Source organism: Colias philodice, chromosome 21 (assembly GCF_061535455.1).
Source record: "Colias philodice isolate Cphi_HAF_F1 chromosome 21, ilColPhil1 Martin Lab GWU primary, whole genome shotgun sequence".
NCBI classification, from domain to species: Eukaryota; Metazoa; Arthropoda; class Insecta; order Lepidoptera; family Pieridae; genus Colias; species Colias philodice.
This window is the reverse complement of record NC_143106.1, coordinates 1278217-1298749: the sequence shown is the minus strand read 5'-3', so window position 1 is coordinate 1298749 and position 20533 is coordinate 1278217. Positions and strand designations below refer to the sequence as shown.

The 20533-nt window shown below is 33.1% G+C and overlaps 3 protein-coding genes and 1 long non-coding RNA gene across 4 annotated transcripts in view; 2 read left to right on the top strand and 2 right to left on the bottom strand.

Moving 5' to 3' along the window:
* Positions 1-877, bottom strand: part of Prestin (solute carrier family 26 member prestin) — a 31053-nt gene extending 30176 nt beyond the window's left edge. The window contains exon 1 of the mRNA XM_089708648.1: positions 746-877. Within this exon, the coding sequence (XP_089564774.1) occupies positions 746-786 (41 nt within the window). The 5' untranslated portion in view covers positions 787-877. The remainder of the gene's footprint in view (positions 1-745) is intronic.
* LOC149478646 (uncharacterized) overlaps positions 1-20533 on the top strand; it is a 329584-nt gene that overhangs the window by 191601 nt on the left and 117450 nt on the right. The gene's annotated exons all lie outside the window — the stretch shown is intronic.
* Positions 101-2931, top strand: LOC149478651 (mitochondrial fission process protein 1). The gene is made up of 4 exons (XM_089708693.1): positions 101-407; positions 795-922; positions 1238-1335; positions 1954-2931. Exons 1-4 carry the CDS (start codon positions 356-358, stop codon positions 2123-2125), a joined length of 450 nt encoding a protein of 149 aa, XP_089564819.1. The 5' UTR covers positions 101-355; the 3' UTR covers positions 2126-2931.
* On the bottom strand, positions 3896-7104 carry LOC149478650 (zinc finger BED domain-containing protein 5-like). Its single transcript, XM_089708408.1, has 3 exons — positions 6452-7104; positions 5425-5909; positions 3896-5344 (listed from the first exon to the last, which is right to left on the bottom strand). The coding sequence occupies exons 1-3, from the start codon at positions 6579-6581 to the stop codon at positions 3956-3958; spliced, it is 2004 nt and encodes a 667-aa protein (XP_089564534.1). The 5' UTR covers positions 6582-7104; the 3' UTR covers positions 3896-3955.

Genomic DNA, 20533 nt, shown 5'->3' with positions numbered 1-20533 from the left:
AATTTGCATAAAGGAAAATAATAATTGCATATGGCATCCCAGTTTCACAAGCAAAATGTCAAAATTCAAATTGTCAAGTGTCCTGTGTCAACATAAGTCAATTCGAAAAGCAAAATAACTTGGAGTTTGTTTTGGTTAAAATAAAATAAAAAAATATATGCTTGCATTAAAAATTAATAATATTTACGTAGAATTTTATAGTGGTCATTTAAATATACGACTTATTACGGAATTATTTCATCAGCGGTGCGAAGTTCATGTGCGGTGTTTTGTGTTTTGTATTTTCTTTTTTATTAAATTTAAAGATGTTTTAAAATGAGATAGGAAATAAAAGAATTAACAAAACTAGATTAAAATGCCACAAAACGAGGTTGACCTTTTCCGTGATACATGGGTTCGTTATTTAGGTAAGATTATATAACTTTTTCATAACTTATGTAAATTATGTAAGAAGCTTTGGATTTTTTAGAAGTTGTTATAATAGACATAATATATTAGATACGGGTGGGGTAACAAGACCAGACCGAGCGCGGACAAAATATTGTTTGAAACTGAAACAAAACATAATAAAAAATTTCGACTACATGTGACATCTAACCCGCACTTGGTCAGCATGGTGGATTTTGGTCTGTAATCTCAAAGGAAGCCTGCGTCCCAGCAGTGGGCACACATTGGGCTAACGATTATGATGAAACTGAGGCAGTTTGCCAATCTATCACATAAATCTTAAAGCATTATCACTTACCCCTCATCCTTAATAATATACTGGTCGCTGAACAGATCCATGTCCCCAGGTTACGCCAACGAGGTGGGCGAGTCGTTCCGTCCCGTGATTCCAGTCAGGGTGGTGCGCGCGAGCTATGCGGTCGCATTTGCGTACGCGCTCGCCGATACTGCGGACAAAAGTTGGAGGATGTTTAAGGTATGTATTGTTTTTTGTGTTGATAAAGTTAAGATGTATTTATGACTAACTGAACTCCGCGGTTTCACCCGCAGTGCTCCCCTCTATCGGTCTTAGCGAGATGATATATAGCCTATATAGCCTTCTTCGATAAATGGGCTATCTAACACCAAAATAATTTTTCAAAACGGACCAGTAGTTCCCGAGATTATACAAACAAAACAAAACAAAGAAACTCTTCATTAAAGTAATAATTTCTGTTTGAACACTTTTTTTTGAATAAATGTTTTGCTGTAGTAGTTTAAAATTTTCAAGTGTGCTAAATTTTAATTACAGAAAGATGGCCGACCTAAGCAAGTACTAGTAGAAGCTGGAGATGCTCTCATCTGGCAGACTTTAGCATCTGTTATTATTCCAGGGATTACAATTAACAGGTATTCATGTATACATTAACCTAGTAAACTGTTTTCTATGAATTTTTTGTGTACACAGGGTTTAAAATTAAAATGTTGTTCACAACTACATATATTCCTTTCGATTTTGTCCTGTGAGAGAATTAAAACAGAGTAGTTGTTATGTGGCTAAACTTCCTATTACAATGTACTCTATGGTGTACAAATTAATGTCAATAATGAATTGATATGAATTGCATGTGGTTACGGGCCATGCTATGGTTTATATGAGTCAGTAGCTCGATGATATAGTTTCGGTACTACCATCGACCGCGCAAGGTGTGCGCACTGATTCATTATTTAATTTATTTCACATATCTACTTAATATGGTTTATAAAAACATTCTTAAAATATTAATTATGTAATGTAGTTAAGCATACCGTTGTATAGGTAATGTTCAATAAAATAGACATGAGTGTATGATTAGTAAACAAAATGTGTTAGTCGCATGTCTGAATCTTCTAAGTTTATACCTATATTACAGAACACAATCAACCATATATTCTGTTTTTATACTTAACAGAAAGTATGCAGATACGTAGTTCACATAGTATGAAACTAGATGGCGCTGTATTAAATCCACAATCTATTTATTTCAGAATAAGTGCCTTCACACAGAAAACGCTAAAAAACAAAGCGCAACGGATCCCACCAACACCACGCAGTATTATCGCGGTGGCGGTGGGATTGGCATCTATCCCATTCATTATATTTCCGATAGACCATGGGGTTACACTGTTCATGGATGCCACGTATCGGCGATGGGTATGAAAAAAAGGTTTTTAAAAAGGAATAATATTTAGTTTTATAGCATTCGAAGGTTTTATTAAATGACTTTCTTTTTGATAAATGGAAAAAATTAGGTCTGATTTTTAAAGAGTAGAAAAATATAGATGTGGTGGGATTCGAACCTGTGTCTTTTTGGCAAACCAGAGTGACGCCTGACCTTTCAACCACCGGTGATCCTGACAGAGGAATTGAATTTATTCTACTCTCTGTTTTTAAACTGGTTTAATAGGCCGTTAATTTAGTTTTGGAAACTATCTTTCTTAAACGCACAATGTAGGTTTTTGTTATTTAAAGTATCTGGTTCGAATTTATAGTCATGCTAAAAAATATTCATTTTGTGATATTAGTTACTGATATTGGATGTAAATTATCATTAGAACAGTTATCAGAAATATTTATTTGATGGTGGCAACATTAATTAAAGTGTCAAATGAGCCTAAAATCTATTCAAATAAAAATAGGGAGTTGCCATTTGCAAAAAAGAAGAAGAAATAAAAATAACAAATCATTGCTTTACTATATTTTTTAAAGGATGTGCCAAGATGGTTATAGTTTAATTTAGTTTGACTGTAAATGGCATTGCAAAGGACTATACAGGTGTTATTCAATTACTTTTAACTATAATATGGATTCCCTATCGTATAAATAATGTATTAAATATAAAACATTCCATTTCAAGTGATTACTTACCATAATATCTTAGAGAAATATGATATTTTGTATGTTATATTTTTTGTACATATAATAAAATTTTCCAATAAAACTTTGGCATATTGCGTCGTTGTTATATTTGATTATTGCACGCCTCATAAGCGAAGCGTTGAGGTGGGTACTACTGTCACTTCGCGCAAAACATCTGATTTTTCAAACTTAAAATGTCTTTATGTATCATACATTGCACTTGTAAGATAATACATACACACACATATTAAGAAAAAAGACTATTTTTAGTGTCTAGTTAAAAAACAGTTTAAAAAAGTTCTGTCTTGGACGTCCGTGTGTCTGTATGTGCGAAGGATTTTCTTGTTAACACGATAGCGACCGAAATACTTTACTAATCGAGTCTTTTTTTTCTCTTACGCTTGAGTATGCTCAGGAATAGAACCCTTTCATTTTGCAGGGTCTGATTCGATGTGGTTTAATTGTTATTAAATAAACAAAAATAATAATTAATAAATAATTATTAAAAAAAAAATTATGAGGCGTGCACTATAATAAAACAACAGAATGAAGTGCAGAACAGAACTGACATGTTTTATTATTTGAAACATATATATATACCTATATCACCAAACCAGCCAGTACAGTAAGGAGTTCACATATAACATATTAGATATTATTTTTAACACCCCCACTATATCTAACAATGTTATATTGATAAGTGTACAATAACATAAATATGCTGAACCCCCAGTTGTAATTGTAATCTTCACATCGCCAGAACATAAAACTGACAACTTTTCACTGTTTGCAACGATAATTTCCTGTTTCTGATCATAAGACGCATTCATAACCCAACTTTCATTTGCCGTAAGGTGTACACTGGCTCCAGAGTCAATATACCATGCATTTTTATTGAAATTCCCGCTTAGGAAAACAGCACTAAAAGCATTAGACTGCATTCGGGGTTTTTCTTTGGAGTTCGACGCGTTTTCGTTATTTGTACATTGATTTCGATAGTGTTCTTTTTGTTTACATCGGTAACATGTCACCAAAGCAGTGTTGCTAGATCCAAATTTTATTTTCCGGGAGGCATACCTATAAAAATCCGGGAGTCTTAGGGTAAAATTACAAAAATTATCGGGAGATTTTTTAATATATATCTTTATTATGTTTTTGTAAAATTTTGTCATTAATTTCAAAATTAAAGCAATTACAATTATTTTTTAATAAATTTTTTGTATGAAGGACTCCCGATATAACCGGGGTAGACAGCTTATTACGTAACTTTGTCTTGGTTAAATTTATTTGGGAAAACAGCCTTTCCACAGATGCACTTGAGTGTGGCAAGCACATAAAACTCAAAACTGTCGAAGTTAAATTTGGAAACATTTTGCTGCCATCACCCAAATGCATCTGGGCTATCTTTTTCCAGAAAGCTCCTACTTCTAAATTTTCATCTTCCGTGTTTAACTTCGTATTCCGAAGAAGCCGCCATTCGGTGTCAATCTGTTGGATAATATTTGAAGGTGCTATATTTGGGAACCTTCCCAATATGTCGGCGATGGATAGTATTTTGCCACTACAAACTATTTTTGGATCCATAAACTCCATTTTTTTCAAAATTTCCATATCATCTTCAAACGGAAATCGCTGTAATAGTTGTTTAATTGCCTCAATGTAAAACTCCAAACAGCGGAACTTGAATTGTTTTATTTCTTCGGGACTGATTGTTAATGTTGGTGAAGATAATGTCGCCCCTACTTCAGCGCCTAAATACCAATCTTTTATATCCATGTACTTTCTGGGATTTTTATAGTCGATGTTTTTGTGATCATTTCTTGAAATGTATTCATCTTTCACATAACATCCCAAAATTGTGTAGATTACGGTCATGACCCTGTTGTAAATTATGTGTACATTCGTATTTTCTGATTGCATGGTTCTGTTTAGTTCGTTGAATATTCCTAAGGCATACGCCATAAATTGCAGATACAGCTTGTTCACTGGGTTTTCTAGCATTCTCAATATGTTTTCTGCAGCTTTAATACGGTCACTGAAAATAGCGTCCCTAAAGTACAACTTTAAGGCTTCGTATTGTTCTAGTAGCCTCTTTACTACTGCCTCTAAAGAGAGCCATCTTGTTTGAGAAGGTTGCAGTAATTTGTGTGGTTTTAGTTCCAAAAAATCTTGGAATTGTTTCAATAAGCCGGTACGTTTTGGGCTACCATTCAAATAGTTATACACATCCCGTGCTAGATCTTCGGGTTCTCGAGGCAATTTTAAGCAAGCGTTAGACGCTACAAGATGTACAGAATGGCATACACATTTCATAACGAAAAGGTGTGGTATGTCTTGTTTGAACTTCGTAGCAAGAGAATTGTTTTTTCCCATCATTACGTTGGCACCATCTGCGGCCAGCCCTATCATATTTTTTTTATATGGAATCCTCAAATCGGTCATTTTTTTTGTAATTATTTCATGCAATTTTTCGGCGTTACCTTCAAGAATTTCAAATATTTCAAAGAAAAAATCTTCCACCTGAAAAAGAATAGGGTTTAAAAAGTATAAAAGGTAACATATTTAAAATGAAAACTTTACATTATAAACATAATATTTACCTTCAGATTATTTCGAGCGATCCTCACAATTACTGCTAAATGCTTTTTTGTACTTTTATCAGTACTTTCATCAGCTGTTAACGAAAATTTATTTGTCTGCATGGCTTCAACCATGGTGTCAACGTCACTTCTTCCCAACACCTCCGAAATAATTTTTGTTGTTTTAGTACGTCCACAGGTAATCCTTTTTGCGACTTCAGAATCTGGGCATACTGCTCTTATTAAATCTGGGAAATGTTCCATGACATTGATCGGAATATTATGTTCAACTATGAATGCGGCGATTCTAATTTCTGACTGTTTGACTAGTTTTTCTAACGATGTAGATTTTTTTGTAAACATCTGGTCTAGACTCTGTTGACCTCGAATTTTCAGCTTATTGCTTTCATGTTTTTTTGTCTCTTTGTGTCTTTTAATATCATTTTTACCCCCTCTCGTTATATTTATATCGCAAGAGCACACTTTACAATAAGCAAAATCTGGACCTGAAAAGAATATTTTTTAATGTAGCCTAAATATTGCAACAAAAATGCGTTAATTTCTCAAGACGAAAATACTGCCGTACTTTAAGAATACTTTTTTAAACTGGCAACTTTTATAGGCCGCCTTATAGATGATGAGTCTTAAAAACCAACTGTGCAAACAGTACTAAAAAAAACAAAAATATCATAGACCATAAAGCCTCAATGACTTTCTTGGATCAAAGTCAATAACTTTGCAGAATAGAACGCAGAAAAAAAATGTAGTCTGCATAGTCCAAAAATAATCATTTGAACTGTGAATTTAGAGTTCAAATTAGTTCAACACGTCAGTACTTTTGTGTGGTGTTGTGGAACTACAAAACAAAATGTCAAAATTACAAATTGATTACTGCACTACACGCACGAACTATTTACATGTGTATGCATACAAATCCAGGAGGTTTCCTGAATAACGAATGAAATGGGTTTTTTGTATTCAATAAGTTTTTATCATTGAGTAACTAAGTAAGGCTTTTATTATTATTTAAGTCCCCTTTGACCCTTACCTTTATTACTTTTTGATAACCATCCCTCAAACAGATCATCTTTTTCCCAATCCGGTTTATAGCTGACACTGTACTTCTTTTTCTTTGGGGGTGTATTTTGCACCTCTTGATCATTCTCAGAACTAGACATTCTAAGTTCTGACAATTACAGCTTTAAAACTTATATAATTAACACTTTAAAATGATGATACTTAGAAACAAACAAAACTTTTCTCACTTCACAAAGTGCTCACAAGTAACAACATGTTTATCTCTGGTAACAACGAAGCAATCTAATACTGTTCATTTAAATACCTTACTTATCCTTAAAATTACTAGACTGAACTATGTCTCCTAATTTGGTCGTATAATAATTAGAAAACCCGGTTAGTCTGGTGTCCCAAAGTCTTGCTGTTTAATATTCAACTTTATTCCATTCCATGAAGGCATACTTTACACTACATACTGTACAAACTTATTACTTTTATGATTCGTTCGGTGGTTTGGTGATTCGTTTCACGCAGTAGACGCAGTGCATCGCAGTGTTTTTAGTAACTGGACTTCAAGCTGTGGAACAGTAAATAAAAATCGGGAGGTTTGATTGAGCATCCGGGATGTCGGGAGGATTTTACTAAAATCGGGAGAACTCCCGGAAAATCGGGAGATCTGGCAACAGTGCACCAAAGAGTATACAATTACTACGTAAGACATGTCACTGTCTTCACCTTGACGTTTGATTTTGACGGATCGACAATGTTACCAACATTGACATTTTTTCTTGACGCCATTTTATTTTTCATGTACTTCGAACGAGCTGCGAATGCTCCGCCAACTTCATCATGTTCCTCTATGGTTGACTCCATGTCTAACAATTTCGACTTTATAGAATCAGCCGTTATGTTAATGCCTGAATGCTCTATTGCCATGATCATCGGTGAAAACCGCTCTGGTAATCCTGCTAATAACAATGAGCCTGTCCACTGGTCATTTATTTCAAAACCTGTGCCACATAATTTTTGAGCCGTGTCAATTATTTGAGTCACATAGGACGTCATTGAACTGCAGTTTTCCAGTCTTATCGAAATTAGATTCCGTAACAGATTTATCCTTCTTGAAAAACCGTTGTCATCGAATAACTGTTGTAATTTTTCCCAGAGTTCTTTTGATGTTCTTACACTTTTTACATGTACAAACAAAGACGGATCGATTGTCATAATCAGCTTTGCCCGGGTTTTTTCGTCATCTGCAGCTCCTACGCTCGCTCCTTCTGGCTTTACACAATGTTTCATGCCTTCAAGGATTAGGAAATTCTCTGCCGCGAAGCACCACTCGCTGTAATTTTCCCGTCCACGTAATTTAGGTACATTTATCAAGTAGTTGGCCGCCATCGTAATTCCAAATAAAAATTTTATTTCACGAATATCCAACAACACAATGAAAAAACGTGTTGAAAAAAGCTTTTTAACACTCGTACCATGACGAAATTCTTGTTAAAAAAAAAACTGCTTTTTTACTGATTCTCTGGGCCCATAACCTATAATAAAACAACAGAATGAAGTGCAGAACAGAACTGACATGTTTTATTATTTGAAACATATATATATACCTATATCACCAAACCAGCCAGTACAGTAAGGAGTTCACATATAACATATTAGATATTATTTTTAACATGCACTTTTGGATTTTCCAAATTATTTGTATAATATAATAAATAATAACATTTCACTATAAAATTATTCAACTATATTTTCACCGAACGTCACTTAATAAGGTTCCTAATTTTCCAACTTCGCTTTATAGCCCAAAGGAGTCTATGAACTAGTAAATAATAAAACGCAATATGACTTGTAGAAATATAATCTGTGCTACAAACTGTCATTTCTTTATCCTACAAAATGTAGGGCTTTATGTTAAAAAATCTCGGCTTTTAATAATATGCGCCTATAATAAAGTAGCTATCAAATAGATACCTAATATGCATATAGAAATATAATAATTCTTAGAAAAGCATGTTTCCAAATATGGACTTTAGTGTAGTCGTGAAAAAGTAGTGGTATGGTAGTTGTAGTGTCGAATATTGGTCGAGGATAAAGGGCATTAAAAAGCTTAAATCGGGAATGCTATTAGGAATTGTATAAGTGCTCTTAAATTTAATAATATTGATGGTATTGCAAGTTTCGATTTAAAAAAATCCCTAAAGTTTTGATATAAAAGGTGTCAGATTTGTTTTGTAACATGGCAATACTATGACACGACTCGTGTACTAGATAAATTTAAAACTAATAAAATACATGTGAACAAAAAATATATCTAATATATATTAAAGTGAAACTTTTATTACATCGTCTCAAACTTTTTGGTCTGTGTAGCGCATGTCGCGTGTATCGCGGCTGCCGAGTAGGTATACCTACTCGGCAGCCGACCGTCACGCGACATGCGCTACACAAAGCAGTGTTCGGAACCGTTCGAACAGTTTCACTTTTACCGTGGTTTCATAAAACCACACAACATTTTATTTATTTTGGACATCTATTTTGAAACACAATGTAATTGATTTACATAAATATGTATATAAGATGTCTAGAATAGAACTGTGTATGGGTGTATATGCGTGAAACGTCAATTCGAGTGCTTTTATAGTAAAGTTTGGTAATTTTTTTGATCATTCCTAATTAACTCGAGGTATTTTTAAATACACATATTTCCATGAAATAAAATTGTATTATATACAAGTAAATTTATTGAGTGCACTCTACACTAATTTTGCGTTGTGCAAATTATTGTGGATATAATACATCAAATTCAGCTTGGCAATCCAAGAAGATTATATTATACTATTTAAAGTCAAGCCATATTAAATTTAAACTCTTGTACTAAAAACAGTCGCGGAATCCCAGTTATAGGATCTTAAGATTTTTTATATTATTTTTTATGCTCATAGATACCTTTCATCAGTTTGATGGTGATTACTTATATAATATTATTATCCACAAATATATTATTAAAAATAATAGATTGTTCTATTTTTGTAATCAAAAAGCATTTTTTAAGCTAGGTATTGCATAGCTTCTATCACAGGCCTTGAGCGCGGGGACCGAATCTAGAAATTGCGTAACGAAAAAACCTCACGCTCCCCACTCCGACAGGCGGAGTTGCGGCTTGAAGGCATGCTATGCAAATGCAATAGCTTTACCGCGGCAGTCCCCGAGTGCCACACGTTTTTATTATTTTTTATATTTCAGATACTCTAGTTCTAGTATTTATTTTATACAATATGTTATTCAGTTTTCATTTATTTTATTTCTCAACTCAATTTAGTAAAATATCCCAATTTAAAAACAATTCAAGTGTAACAAAATAATTTGCTATTGATTACATCAATTATTATAGAGATATAATAATTATTATTATTTGTAGATTTAGACGCTTGTAGTATTTAGTAGGCTGTGAAAATATGTATTCCCTTTAAATAAGACATGTAATCTTATTATGTTGTTTAGTTGTTAGTTTTCCATTGTTATGTAATCTCAAATTATTGAGTTTTATTTAAATTTTATAAATCTCGCCATATATTCATAAAAAAGGATAAAATTCTAATAGTTCTGTAACGTAGACCAAATAATAATTACTGCCAAATAATATTATAAATTAAATATTAATTATGACTATTTGATTTAATACATTGGTGAAATCTCATGTATAACAATATAAACGAAATAATGTACAATACTCAATTGTTGATCTGTTAATAAAAATGCAATATTATTCCTTGTTTTATTTATATTAATATAAATAAAAAAATCTTTATTTCAGAGCCAGTAAACAACTTGTGTTGATGTCACATTAATTCGATAAAAAGTTTTGTAATCTTATCAAACATTCATGATTCATTAAGTGAGTGTATGGTGATAAAGAGGTTTAGAATATTATAAGCCTATGAAACAAAAATAGCAAAGATGCACGATAAAATATTGCTCTATAAAAAGTACAAGGAAATTAATTTTCTACTTGTTTTGACTACTGTTGCTACTGTCCATAAAAATGACAATTTAGTTATCCATCATGAAGATCAGCCACGCTTCAGGAGAAGAGTTTTTTTGTATAAGGTATTACACATTGTTAAAATCAAATTTAATTTAATTAAATTTTTTTATTAATGTTCCTATATTCTACGTGATTCTATAATGGCTAAATACTAGCTTTGCTCTCTGACTCTGCACGACTTTATTTATTCACATTCATTATGGATTACTTTAAAAAATAATTGGAGAAGTACATAAGTAATAAAGGACATTAAAAATTAAAATGCATTCTGCACAATGCTCTTATCGTTCAGTACCAATTACATCCGAGGAGTCCAAGGTTAACAATTAACACCAAAAAGTAAAAGTAAATACTATATTCTTTAAATATTCCTTATTGCCACATTTATTTGCGCCAAAAATCTTTCTTCTTTCTTTAGTCTACTCCAAGGTCTACTCTATATCTACTAGTAGTACAGTAGTACATATGTATTAGATTTTCTTCAATATCTGTAATAAGCATAATAATTTATCTATCTAGAATCTATTTTGTCGCAGTACTGACGCACTATTGCATCAGACGAAGAGGATTCAATCCGGAAAAAAATCTGCATTCATATAAATATGTATCATGTATGGACTATTGTTAAGTTTTAGACAAAGCGGGCGAAGCCGTGTACGGAAAGCTGGTTTATTATAAAAGAGGTTGTACTACGTATTACTTTTCAGTCAGAAGTGCGTGTAATATCGTCATCATATTGTTATATTGTTTACTAAGGTTTACTATGATAATGTTATCATTTTATCTTATAAAACAAATATTTACTCGACTCTTCCCATTGAAAAATATCAACGTAGTGCATGCTACTTAATTATAATAAAATTATTTGCATGATTACATATTGTAAAATGTGGAATATCTTTTAAACTTTTTCCTCCTATTTAGGTTGTTGCTATGCTATGTTAAAATGACTGCCTCCTTGGTACAGTGGTTGACGCGTGAGCGTAGAACCGAGGGGTCCTTTTTTTTTGTCAAGTGGGGAAATCTTGCCTAAGATACCCACGGCTCCGGGGAAGGAGCTGTGTGTTATTTCAGATTCCTACCGACAAAAACCCCACCGTGTACCAACGCGCTGCTAGACGCGATGCGGGAAAACTATTGAAAATTAAAAATGAAATGAAAATTATTATATATAATTTTATTATTAATATATATAATTGAATTGAAAATTAAATATCTAGAATCGAGGGGTCCTGGTTCGATTCCCGGTTGAGACGAAGAAAAAAAAATGTCTCGGTCTGGCAGGACACAGAAGGCTGATCACCTACTTGTCCCTAAAGATAATCGATTAGTGAAACAGATGTATGCATAATGCATCTGCCCCTTACCCCACTTGGGGCCACGGGACTTCACTCTTCCCTTTTTTATATTAAAATATCAGACCACAGGAGCAGAGCAATGCGAGTAAAACCGCAGGGCACAGGCGCACATCTAGTGCTATAAATTGTGATATTTTTTAAAGTACCTATGTAGGTAGGTGCAATTTTAAGGGAAATCGGTATAATTACAATTTTGCATGATTTTGTTCAGGCAGCATAGGAAATCTATTTAACCTATTTGTTTTGATTTTATTAGCATGAATTGGGATTTGTATAGATTATCATTTTAATATCGCACGAAATCTATACTAATATGATAAAGCTGAAGAGTTTGTTTGTTTGTTTGAACGCGCTAATCTCGGGAACTACTGGTCCGATTTGAAAAATTCTTTCGGTGTTAGATAGCCTTTTTATCGAGGAAGGTTATAGGGCATAGGCTATATATCATCACGCTACGGCCAACAGGAGTGGAGTTACCGGGGTGAAACCGCGCGGAACAGCTAGTCTAATAATAAATTCCAGTTATTGAATCCTGTCTATATTTAGCTTATATTTTGCAAAATTCAAATCTGGTTATGCATATTAAATACTGTTTGATTTTACGATATTGTAATTTTGTATACGGCTCATGTTATTTTATGTTAAATTCCTTGGTTTAAAATTTAAATATTATAAAAATATCTTCGTTTTTTAAAAGTGGCAACACTATTCCATAATTAATAGAAAAACATACAATTGTGTGACATTTTTGAATTATTATGCTACCCTCGAAAACTGACTTAACTAAAAAGAATAAACAGAATGACAGTATGTACAGTAACCTATATAACTGCTGTATCGAGATTGACCGGTTCTTAAGTTACCGTTAAAAGACATGTGCACTACCAAGTACCTATATTATACATATAGGTACCTACATTATAAATGAATTATTTCACACGAAAGATGTTTTAAAAGTTTTGAGTATACTGTGGAAATAAGATGTCTGAAGTTTTTTTCGTATAGTTAAACAGGACGAAGGTAAGCATTTTGTTTTCTAAAATATGCAAATCCAGATAATTTTATAGGTCCTATTTTATAGGTGGCATCCGTGGCATAACCTTTGGACACTCATTTTGATGTAGTTGCAATCCTACTTATAAATGCGAAAGTTTGTGAGGATGTTACTCTTTCACGCAAATACTATTGAACCGATTACAATGAAATTTAGCACATATATAGAGGGTACCTTGGATTAACACATAGGGTAGGTTTTATCCCGGAAATCCCACGGGAACGGGAACTATGCGGGTTTTTCTTTGAAAACGCGGGCGAAGTTGCGGGCGGGGTTAAAAAAAACAAAATAAATAATTAAAAGTTTCGGAATTTACCTGTTATTATTTTAAGTAAAAATATGGAAGCTAATCAAACTATTACGTGGTTTGTACGTCTGTTTATAAAACTTTCATATAAAGGGCAGTGATTGTTACCTGCACTGCATTCAATTTCATCACACCTTCAAGCCGCTTGCGCAAACCATTGCTCAAGCATAAGCATGGGTGGCGTTATCGATAACATTCTATTATGTATATCTATACTAATACTAGCGGTCCGCCCCGGCTTCGCCCGTGGTACATATGAAAAATAGATGTTGACCGATTCTCAGACTTACCCGATATGCACAGAAAATTTCATGAGAATCGGTCCACCCGTTTCGGAGGAGTAGGTATGCAGACTAACATTGTGACACGAGAATTTTATATATAAGATTTTATATATAAGATTTTATATATAAGATTATAAAGAGGAAAGGTTTGTATGTATGTATGTATGTATGCTTTTCACGCATAAACTACTGAACCGATTTTGATGAAATTTGGCACAGATAATCTTTAGACCCTGAGAAAGAACATAGGCTACCTTTTATTGCGAAATATGTACCACGGGCGAAGCCGGGGCGGACCGCTAGTCTATACTAATATAAAATATTATAAAGCTGAAGAGTTTGTTTGTTTGTTTGTTTGAACGCGCTAATCTCGCTACTGATCCGATTTGAAAAATTCTTTCGGTGTTAGATAGCCCATTTATCGAGGAAGGTTATAGGCTATAAATCATCACGCTACGACCAACAGGAGTGGAGCCTCGGGGGAGAAATCGCGCGGAGCAGCTAGTTATGGATAAATCCTTTGAAAGGAACTGTTTATCGACTGGATTAAATAGGGTAAAGTTTTGAGGGTTCATGTTCAATTCTTAGTTATTCTTATTGTCTTATAATTACTTGCAGTGTAAAGAGTGTGTATTCAAATTTTTATTTGTCCAATTTGTTTCAATTATTCCGCGAAATCAATGCACTGATTTCATAGGGCTTCACTGCCTGACAGCAGTCCTGTCAAAGACAAGCAGTTTATAACATCGACTATGAAAACTATTACAGGGTTTTTATTTTTACTATATTTCAGGGTTACAACTTCTGCCCGAGACCATCTATGGAGATGATTAAATAAGTATTATCTAATAAATTGAAGAGAATTACCCGACAATAACTAATTACGTTGTGATCTGTTTTAATGTGGGAAAAAAATTCTTGAATGAAAAATACGCCGTATAAAAATACGTTGAATGAAAATACTGTCACGATAGCAAAAACTTCACTCTAATTCACTCTAGTTTTAAACGCAAATCTATTTTATAATTGTTATAGAATTATGGTTTTCGTGAGAACTAGTTTTGCAAAAAAATATTACATGAAAATTACTAGATTCATTTATTATTATTGATATTACGGTCAATATTAATATTAATTAATAACAATGCTGTTGACCTTGACCGAATATTTCAAGTGTTTTAAAGATAATAATATTTTACTTTGAGAATGTTTGGATGCACGGTTTGTCCTTCTAAAACATATGCATCTATATCTAGCCAAACATTGACCTTGAATATTATTTATTCATCTTACATAACATGAATCTAATCTAATATCTAATATTCTATTCTAATATTTTCTAATCTATCTAATATCTATACTAATATTATAAAGAGGAAAAGTTTGTAAGTATGTATGTATGTATGTATGTATGTATGGTTTTCACGCAAAAACTACTGGACCGATTTCAAAAATTCTTTCACCATTAGAAAGCTGCATCTTTACTGAGCAACATAGGCTATATTGCATTTTCAAAAAAATTAGAGATCCTTACCAAAAATGCAATAATGTAACCCAAGGTGTAAAAAAATGCTCAATAAAACTTCTGTCATCGCGTGCGCTGCGGAATCTATTGAAGATAGAACAAAAAAATGTTCTACGGTATTATAGAATGGATCAATATCTACAAGAAAGTCCGCGATACCATATGTCCATCTTCAGTAGTTATGTTACTACAACAACTTTTTTACGTTTTCAAAGTAAATAGAAGTGCCGACAGTAATCAAACCATGTTATCCATACACATATATTAATCCTTATCCCATTAAATGATGTTTTATTATAGACTGTTTCAATACCAGCAAAATACTTTTTAAATGAAAAGAATTGGATATTCCATTCAAAAGATATAACGAATTTTTAAAAGTGTCAATCTACAGAAAATAGTAGGTATACTGTTCGAGCAGGCCGTAGTGCGGGGGTCACGGAGGAATTCTACCAATATGCGTCTTGACGGAACACAGTGGGGTTTTGGTCGGTAGGAATCCGACATAACCCACGGCCCCTCCCCCGGAGGCCGTGGGTATCTATGAAAGATTTCCCCACTAAAACAAAAAAAAAAAGGCCGTAGTGCGGGACGGGGTAAAGGTGATTTTCATGTGATTAAAAATTAAACCTATAGTCCAACCTATAGTAGACTTTTCACTGTAACGATATCGCTATCTATGCGGGTGAAACCGCAGGGCATTGCTAGTTGCTAGTATATTATAAAGGCGAAAGTTTGTAAGGATGTATGGATGTATGGATGTATGGATGTTTGTTACTCTTTCACGTAAAAACTACTGAACCGATTACAATGAAATTTAGCACACATATAGAGGGTAACTTGGATTAACACATAGGATAGGTTTTATCCCGGAAATCCCACGGGAACGGGAACTATGCGGGTTTTCCTTTGAAAACGCGGGCGAAGCCGCGGGCGGAAATCTAGTAATATAATATTTTGCGTTCAAAGGCGAGGTATGCACCCGGAACTCTCTATGAATATTAGCGATGGGTCATTATTTGATCCCTGCTGCTGGAGTTAAAAAAATTTAGAAACTGAATTAAGAAGGGCTTAGAAAAGCTTCTGTGTCCACAAAAGGCTGGAAATGCACCTACAATACCACCAGTGTTGCTAGTGTTTATTGGCAGTGTAGTGTAGATAGTAAGAGGGAAATTTGGGACCCCCTAACAATGATTTATATTTATTTAAATCTAACTTACACAGCATTAAACCAACTTTAATGCTCTCAGCTTTATTTGTAAATATACAATTTGCTACGACTAGTGAAGGGAAACATCGTAAACCGTTTTAGAAACATAAGTTCAATGACATACAAAGTAAAATTGTGGCTAAATATAATATTTTAAGAATATGTATTTAACTGTCCTGCAGAAAATAGTAACCAAAAAATGCAGCACTGAGCACTTTTAGGTATAAGAAATGACTTAGAGTTCTAACACACGAACGGCAAGTTGTGAACGGCAGAGGCTACTTGAGCTGTCGCCACATCTGGACGGCAGTCGGCAGCACGTCGGTGGCAGCAGTTAAAATGTCGATGGCTGCAAGTCGACAAGTGGCGACGCTTGCAGTTTTGTGTTGACGGCAAACTGCAAGCGTTTGATGTTTGAAGGCATCTGTTTTTGCCTGTCGACGGCAGCCGCCGACGCGACGTGCTGCCGACTGCCGTCGACATGTGGCGACGGCTGAAGTAACCTCTGCCGTTCACAACTTGCCGTTAGTCTGTTAGAACGCTTAGAAGGGGAAGGCAGAATCCGTCCTCACTGGGATCGGGAATTGCCATATAAGAAAGAGAAGATAGAACAAGCGAGTACCCATCAATTAACTGACCACGCATTACGTTGTTTAACCTGCAGATCTTTCATAGATTAAGTGCAATAACATATTTACATTACGTTTATTATTACATATATCTAAATTTAACTGTCTTTTATATCTATAAATAAATTTTTGACATCCACTTAAGTTATCGTATTTCGTAATTAGTTTATCATATGCAGGGGTTTATGTTAGTTACTTAAGGATTAACTTATCTAAGGAATGTAAAACGTAGTAGTAGAAAATATAAACGGTATATGTAACTATTACAGAAAATAAAAAATGTGTGCGTGTACTAGTGCACACACGTAAGAAGTGAAACTTCTTTATAACCTTATTTTTCAAAAAATAATTTACCATATGCAACACACATACAGAATTACGTCAAATCAAAGATGGCGCGTAACGGAAAAATGTCACGCGTATGTAACGAAAAAATGTTACACTAAATTATTTTCAACCCCGATAAAGAAGTTTCACTTCAATAAATTAAATGAAATTTTGTATACTTACCTACTAATAAATGGCAAAAAATGGCGTTACTTTTAAAACATCGTTTTAAATTATGTTTACTTATTAATGACAAAAATAAGTCCTTTATTATAAAGTCTTGAACGAAAACAAAACATCCATGTAACCACAACTACGATCAATAGAAATTAATTTTGTACGTTTGATTACAGATATAGAATAAACATTTGTTATACACATAAAGGTTTTAATTTTAAATAAACTGTGTAAATAATGATAATTTAAATATGAATTATATGTGACTTGACCTTTTTCTTTTCGAACAAAATTTTGGGTAGCTGATTCATAATATTATATCCATCTCTATCTTGAAAATGAATCGCAAAATGTATTTGTAAGAACGGCTAAACCGATTTCGTTAATTCTTTTTTTCTTCCTTGAAGTAAGAAGATCGTTTTTATGGAGAGAAAAGGTAAACATGTTCAGATTAATTTTGGAATCATCATCAACCCATATTTGAGGCACTGCAAGGACACTATTACGTGATCACACTTATAGGGCCCACCTTATAGCAGATGCCAACTGTCATTAAAAAGCCTGTGCTTATTTTCTTGACGATGTTTTCCATCACCAGTGGTGATATGATTATGATGATATGAAAGTTTTTTCAAGTATCTGCATGGGATGCATATTTATTTTGCACTCTCCTCTAGTTTCGAATTTGTGACAATTTATTGAAATCATAAAACTGAGCCACTGCTTTAAGAAAATAATGAACGAAGGAAAATTTGTAAGTACGGGAAATTAATAATTAATTGTTATTTTCAAAAACAATTCATGCAGTTTATTTCAAACACAAATTCAATTATTTTTATTCATGTATAAGTTTTTATAATATGTGGTTAGGTAATATTATTTTTTTAACATTGTATTCGTAACACGGTACCTACTTGAGTTATTGATTCGTATAATAAAAAAAAAATATTCTGTTATAAATTATAATCTAATATCTGAAGAGATTAAAATAGCTCAGTCATAGCGGTAGGAAACTGTACTTTTTTTATGTATTTTTAGTATTTTTTTTTGTTGTGGTAACAGTATTTTTAATTGTTTTAAAATCTTTCACACTCTAAACATTTGTGTATCCATAGAATAGGCTTATACATAGAACGTTATTAATTGTACTTGAATAATTTGTTTGTTATATTGTTGTATAAGCTCTTTGGAAACTAATAAAATAAAACATTTCAGAGAATTTTATTTGCCTGCTATAATACATCTATCATAGCTTTTGTAAAAAAAATGTACTTGGAATTCCCCTAATAACTTTTTAATTAAGAAATCTACGTCTATAGGTATGCTTTGAATAACTTTTTTACACTTTCGTAAATGGTTACGCTCTTATGAAATAACCAAGAAATAAATATCCTAGTCTATGCCTAATTTTTTAAAGTACAGATAAAAAAAAGAAATATAGATAAGAAAATACCTTCTCTCTATCACACTATAAGCACACACACACAGATCTCACACGTGTTTTGCACTGGAAGATGGTGCGCGGACTGCAACCCGACGTCTTGGGGCAAACCATTCAAAGGATGCTACTCGGCTTCAAGTGATGAGCGTAAGCGAATTTTTATTTTACTAGACATGCGTGTATATATCTATCGGTTACAGGTATTTATTAGATTTTCATTTAATAAATAAAAAAATAAAAAGTTCATTTATTGTAATCATTGTGGTGTAAGTCTACAATTAACCAGAATCAAGGAGATCTGAATGAAACAAAATAAATAATAATTTATTTTACATAATTTAACAAGGTAAGAGAAACAATAGGTATCTTTAAATGTTAAGTAAAAGGATATCAAATCATCAGCCTTGGACCTGACTGGTTTAAAACATTTTTAAGTGAAATTTTGATTGCTGATTAACTCAAACTCAAACTCAAAATGTGTAGTGTTTGATTGATGGTAAACACGTAAAGTATCATATTATAATAAGAAGAGCATCGTTAAATTATATTAAGTAGGTAGGTTATTTTTCATAATTGCATGAACTAGATTTGCGTGTGAAATCGGGCAGAATTATAAAATTGACTTTACCCTGGAAAATCATCAAGTGTATTAAATCTATACAAATATTATAAAGCTGAAGAGTTTGCTTGTTTGAACGCGCTAATCTCAGGAACTACTGGTCCGATTTGAAAAATTATTTCGGTAAATAGCCCATTTTTCGAGGAGGAGGAAGGCTATATATATATATATTGTCACGCTAAGACTAATAGGAGCGGAGCAATACGGGTAAAACAGCGGGGCACAGCAAGTATCTAATAATTATAGTATTTGTATCAATTTCAATATTCTTTCGTATATTACAGATAGATTTGTCTATTCACGTAACAATAGTTAAATAAATCGAATGAAATATTATTGAAACCGGTTTCATTCACGTAACGTACTTGACCGTCAAGAAAAAAGTGGCCGGTCGAATGGTTAATACGGTCAGTGACTAATTAATTATTGATAATATAAGTATCACTAATTGACATTTGTCCAAAAAACGTGTGGACACTCTGGAGTATGGAGCAGACGGGAAATTCTATTTTTGCTGTAAGGTAACTAGTTCGCCTTTCTAAAATAAAAATAAAAAATAATATTGAAACAAATGTTCCTAAATGACACTTATATAATATGTGCATTTCTCGAGGCTATATTAATTATTTCTAAACAAACAAACTTTATTTTTATTTTATTCCTACTATAAAAGGTTTATCCTTAATTCAACAAATAAAACCGGCCAAGTGCGAGTCGGGCTCGCGCACAAAGGGTTCCGTAGCAGCAAATATAATAAATTACAGTTAAATCAACCTATCTCAAAAACTATAAGAGATACTTTGATCAAACCAAAAATCGTTGAAAGAGTTAATTAGCATGCATCACCTCTATTTTTTTTAGAATTTTATACCCCGTAGTTATAAAAATAGAGGGGGGGGGACATACTTTTTACGACTTTGAGAGCTGATATCTCAAAAACCGTTCACTTTAAGAAAAATGTTTTTTAGAAAACTTTATATCATTTTAAAAGACCTTTCCATTGATACCCCATACGGGTATGTACATCGAAAAAAAAAATTTCATCCCTCAGTTACATGTATGGGGGGCCCCACCCCCAATTCTTTTTTTTACTATTTAGTGTCATATTTTTGTAGCGGTTCATAC

What these genes read in the sequence shown, in the direction of transcription:
- LOC149478651 (XM_089708693.1), top strand. Translation starts at nt 356, where the DNA reads ATGCCACAAAACGAGGTTGACCTTTTCCGTGATACATGGGTTCGTTAT. An exon ending in TACATGGGTTCGTTATTTAG is followed by an intron (nt 408 to 794) that starts GTAAGATTATAT and finishes CCATGTCCCCAG; the next exon opens with GTTACGCCAACGAGGTGGGC. An exon ending in AAAGTTGGAGGATGTTTAAG is followed by an intron (nt 923 to 1,237) that starts GTATGTATTGTT and finishes TTTTAATTACAG; the next exon opens with AAAGATGGCCGACCTAAGCA.
- LOC149478650 (XM_089708408.1), bottom strand. Translation starts at nt 6,581, where the DNA reads ATGTCTAGTTCTGAGAATGATCAAGAGGTGCAAAATACACCCCCAAAG. An exon ending in GTTATCAAAAAGTAATAAAG is followed by an intron (nt 5,910 to 6,451) that starts GTAAGGGTCAAA and finishes TATTCTTTTCAG; the next exon opens with GTCCAGATTTTGCTTATTGT. An exon ending in TCGCTCGAAATAATCTGAAG is followed by an intron (nt 5,345 to 5,424) that starts GTAAATATTATG and finishes ATTCTTTTTCAG; the next exon opens with GTGGAAGATTTTTTCTTTGA.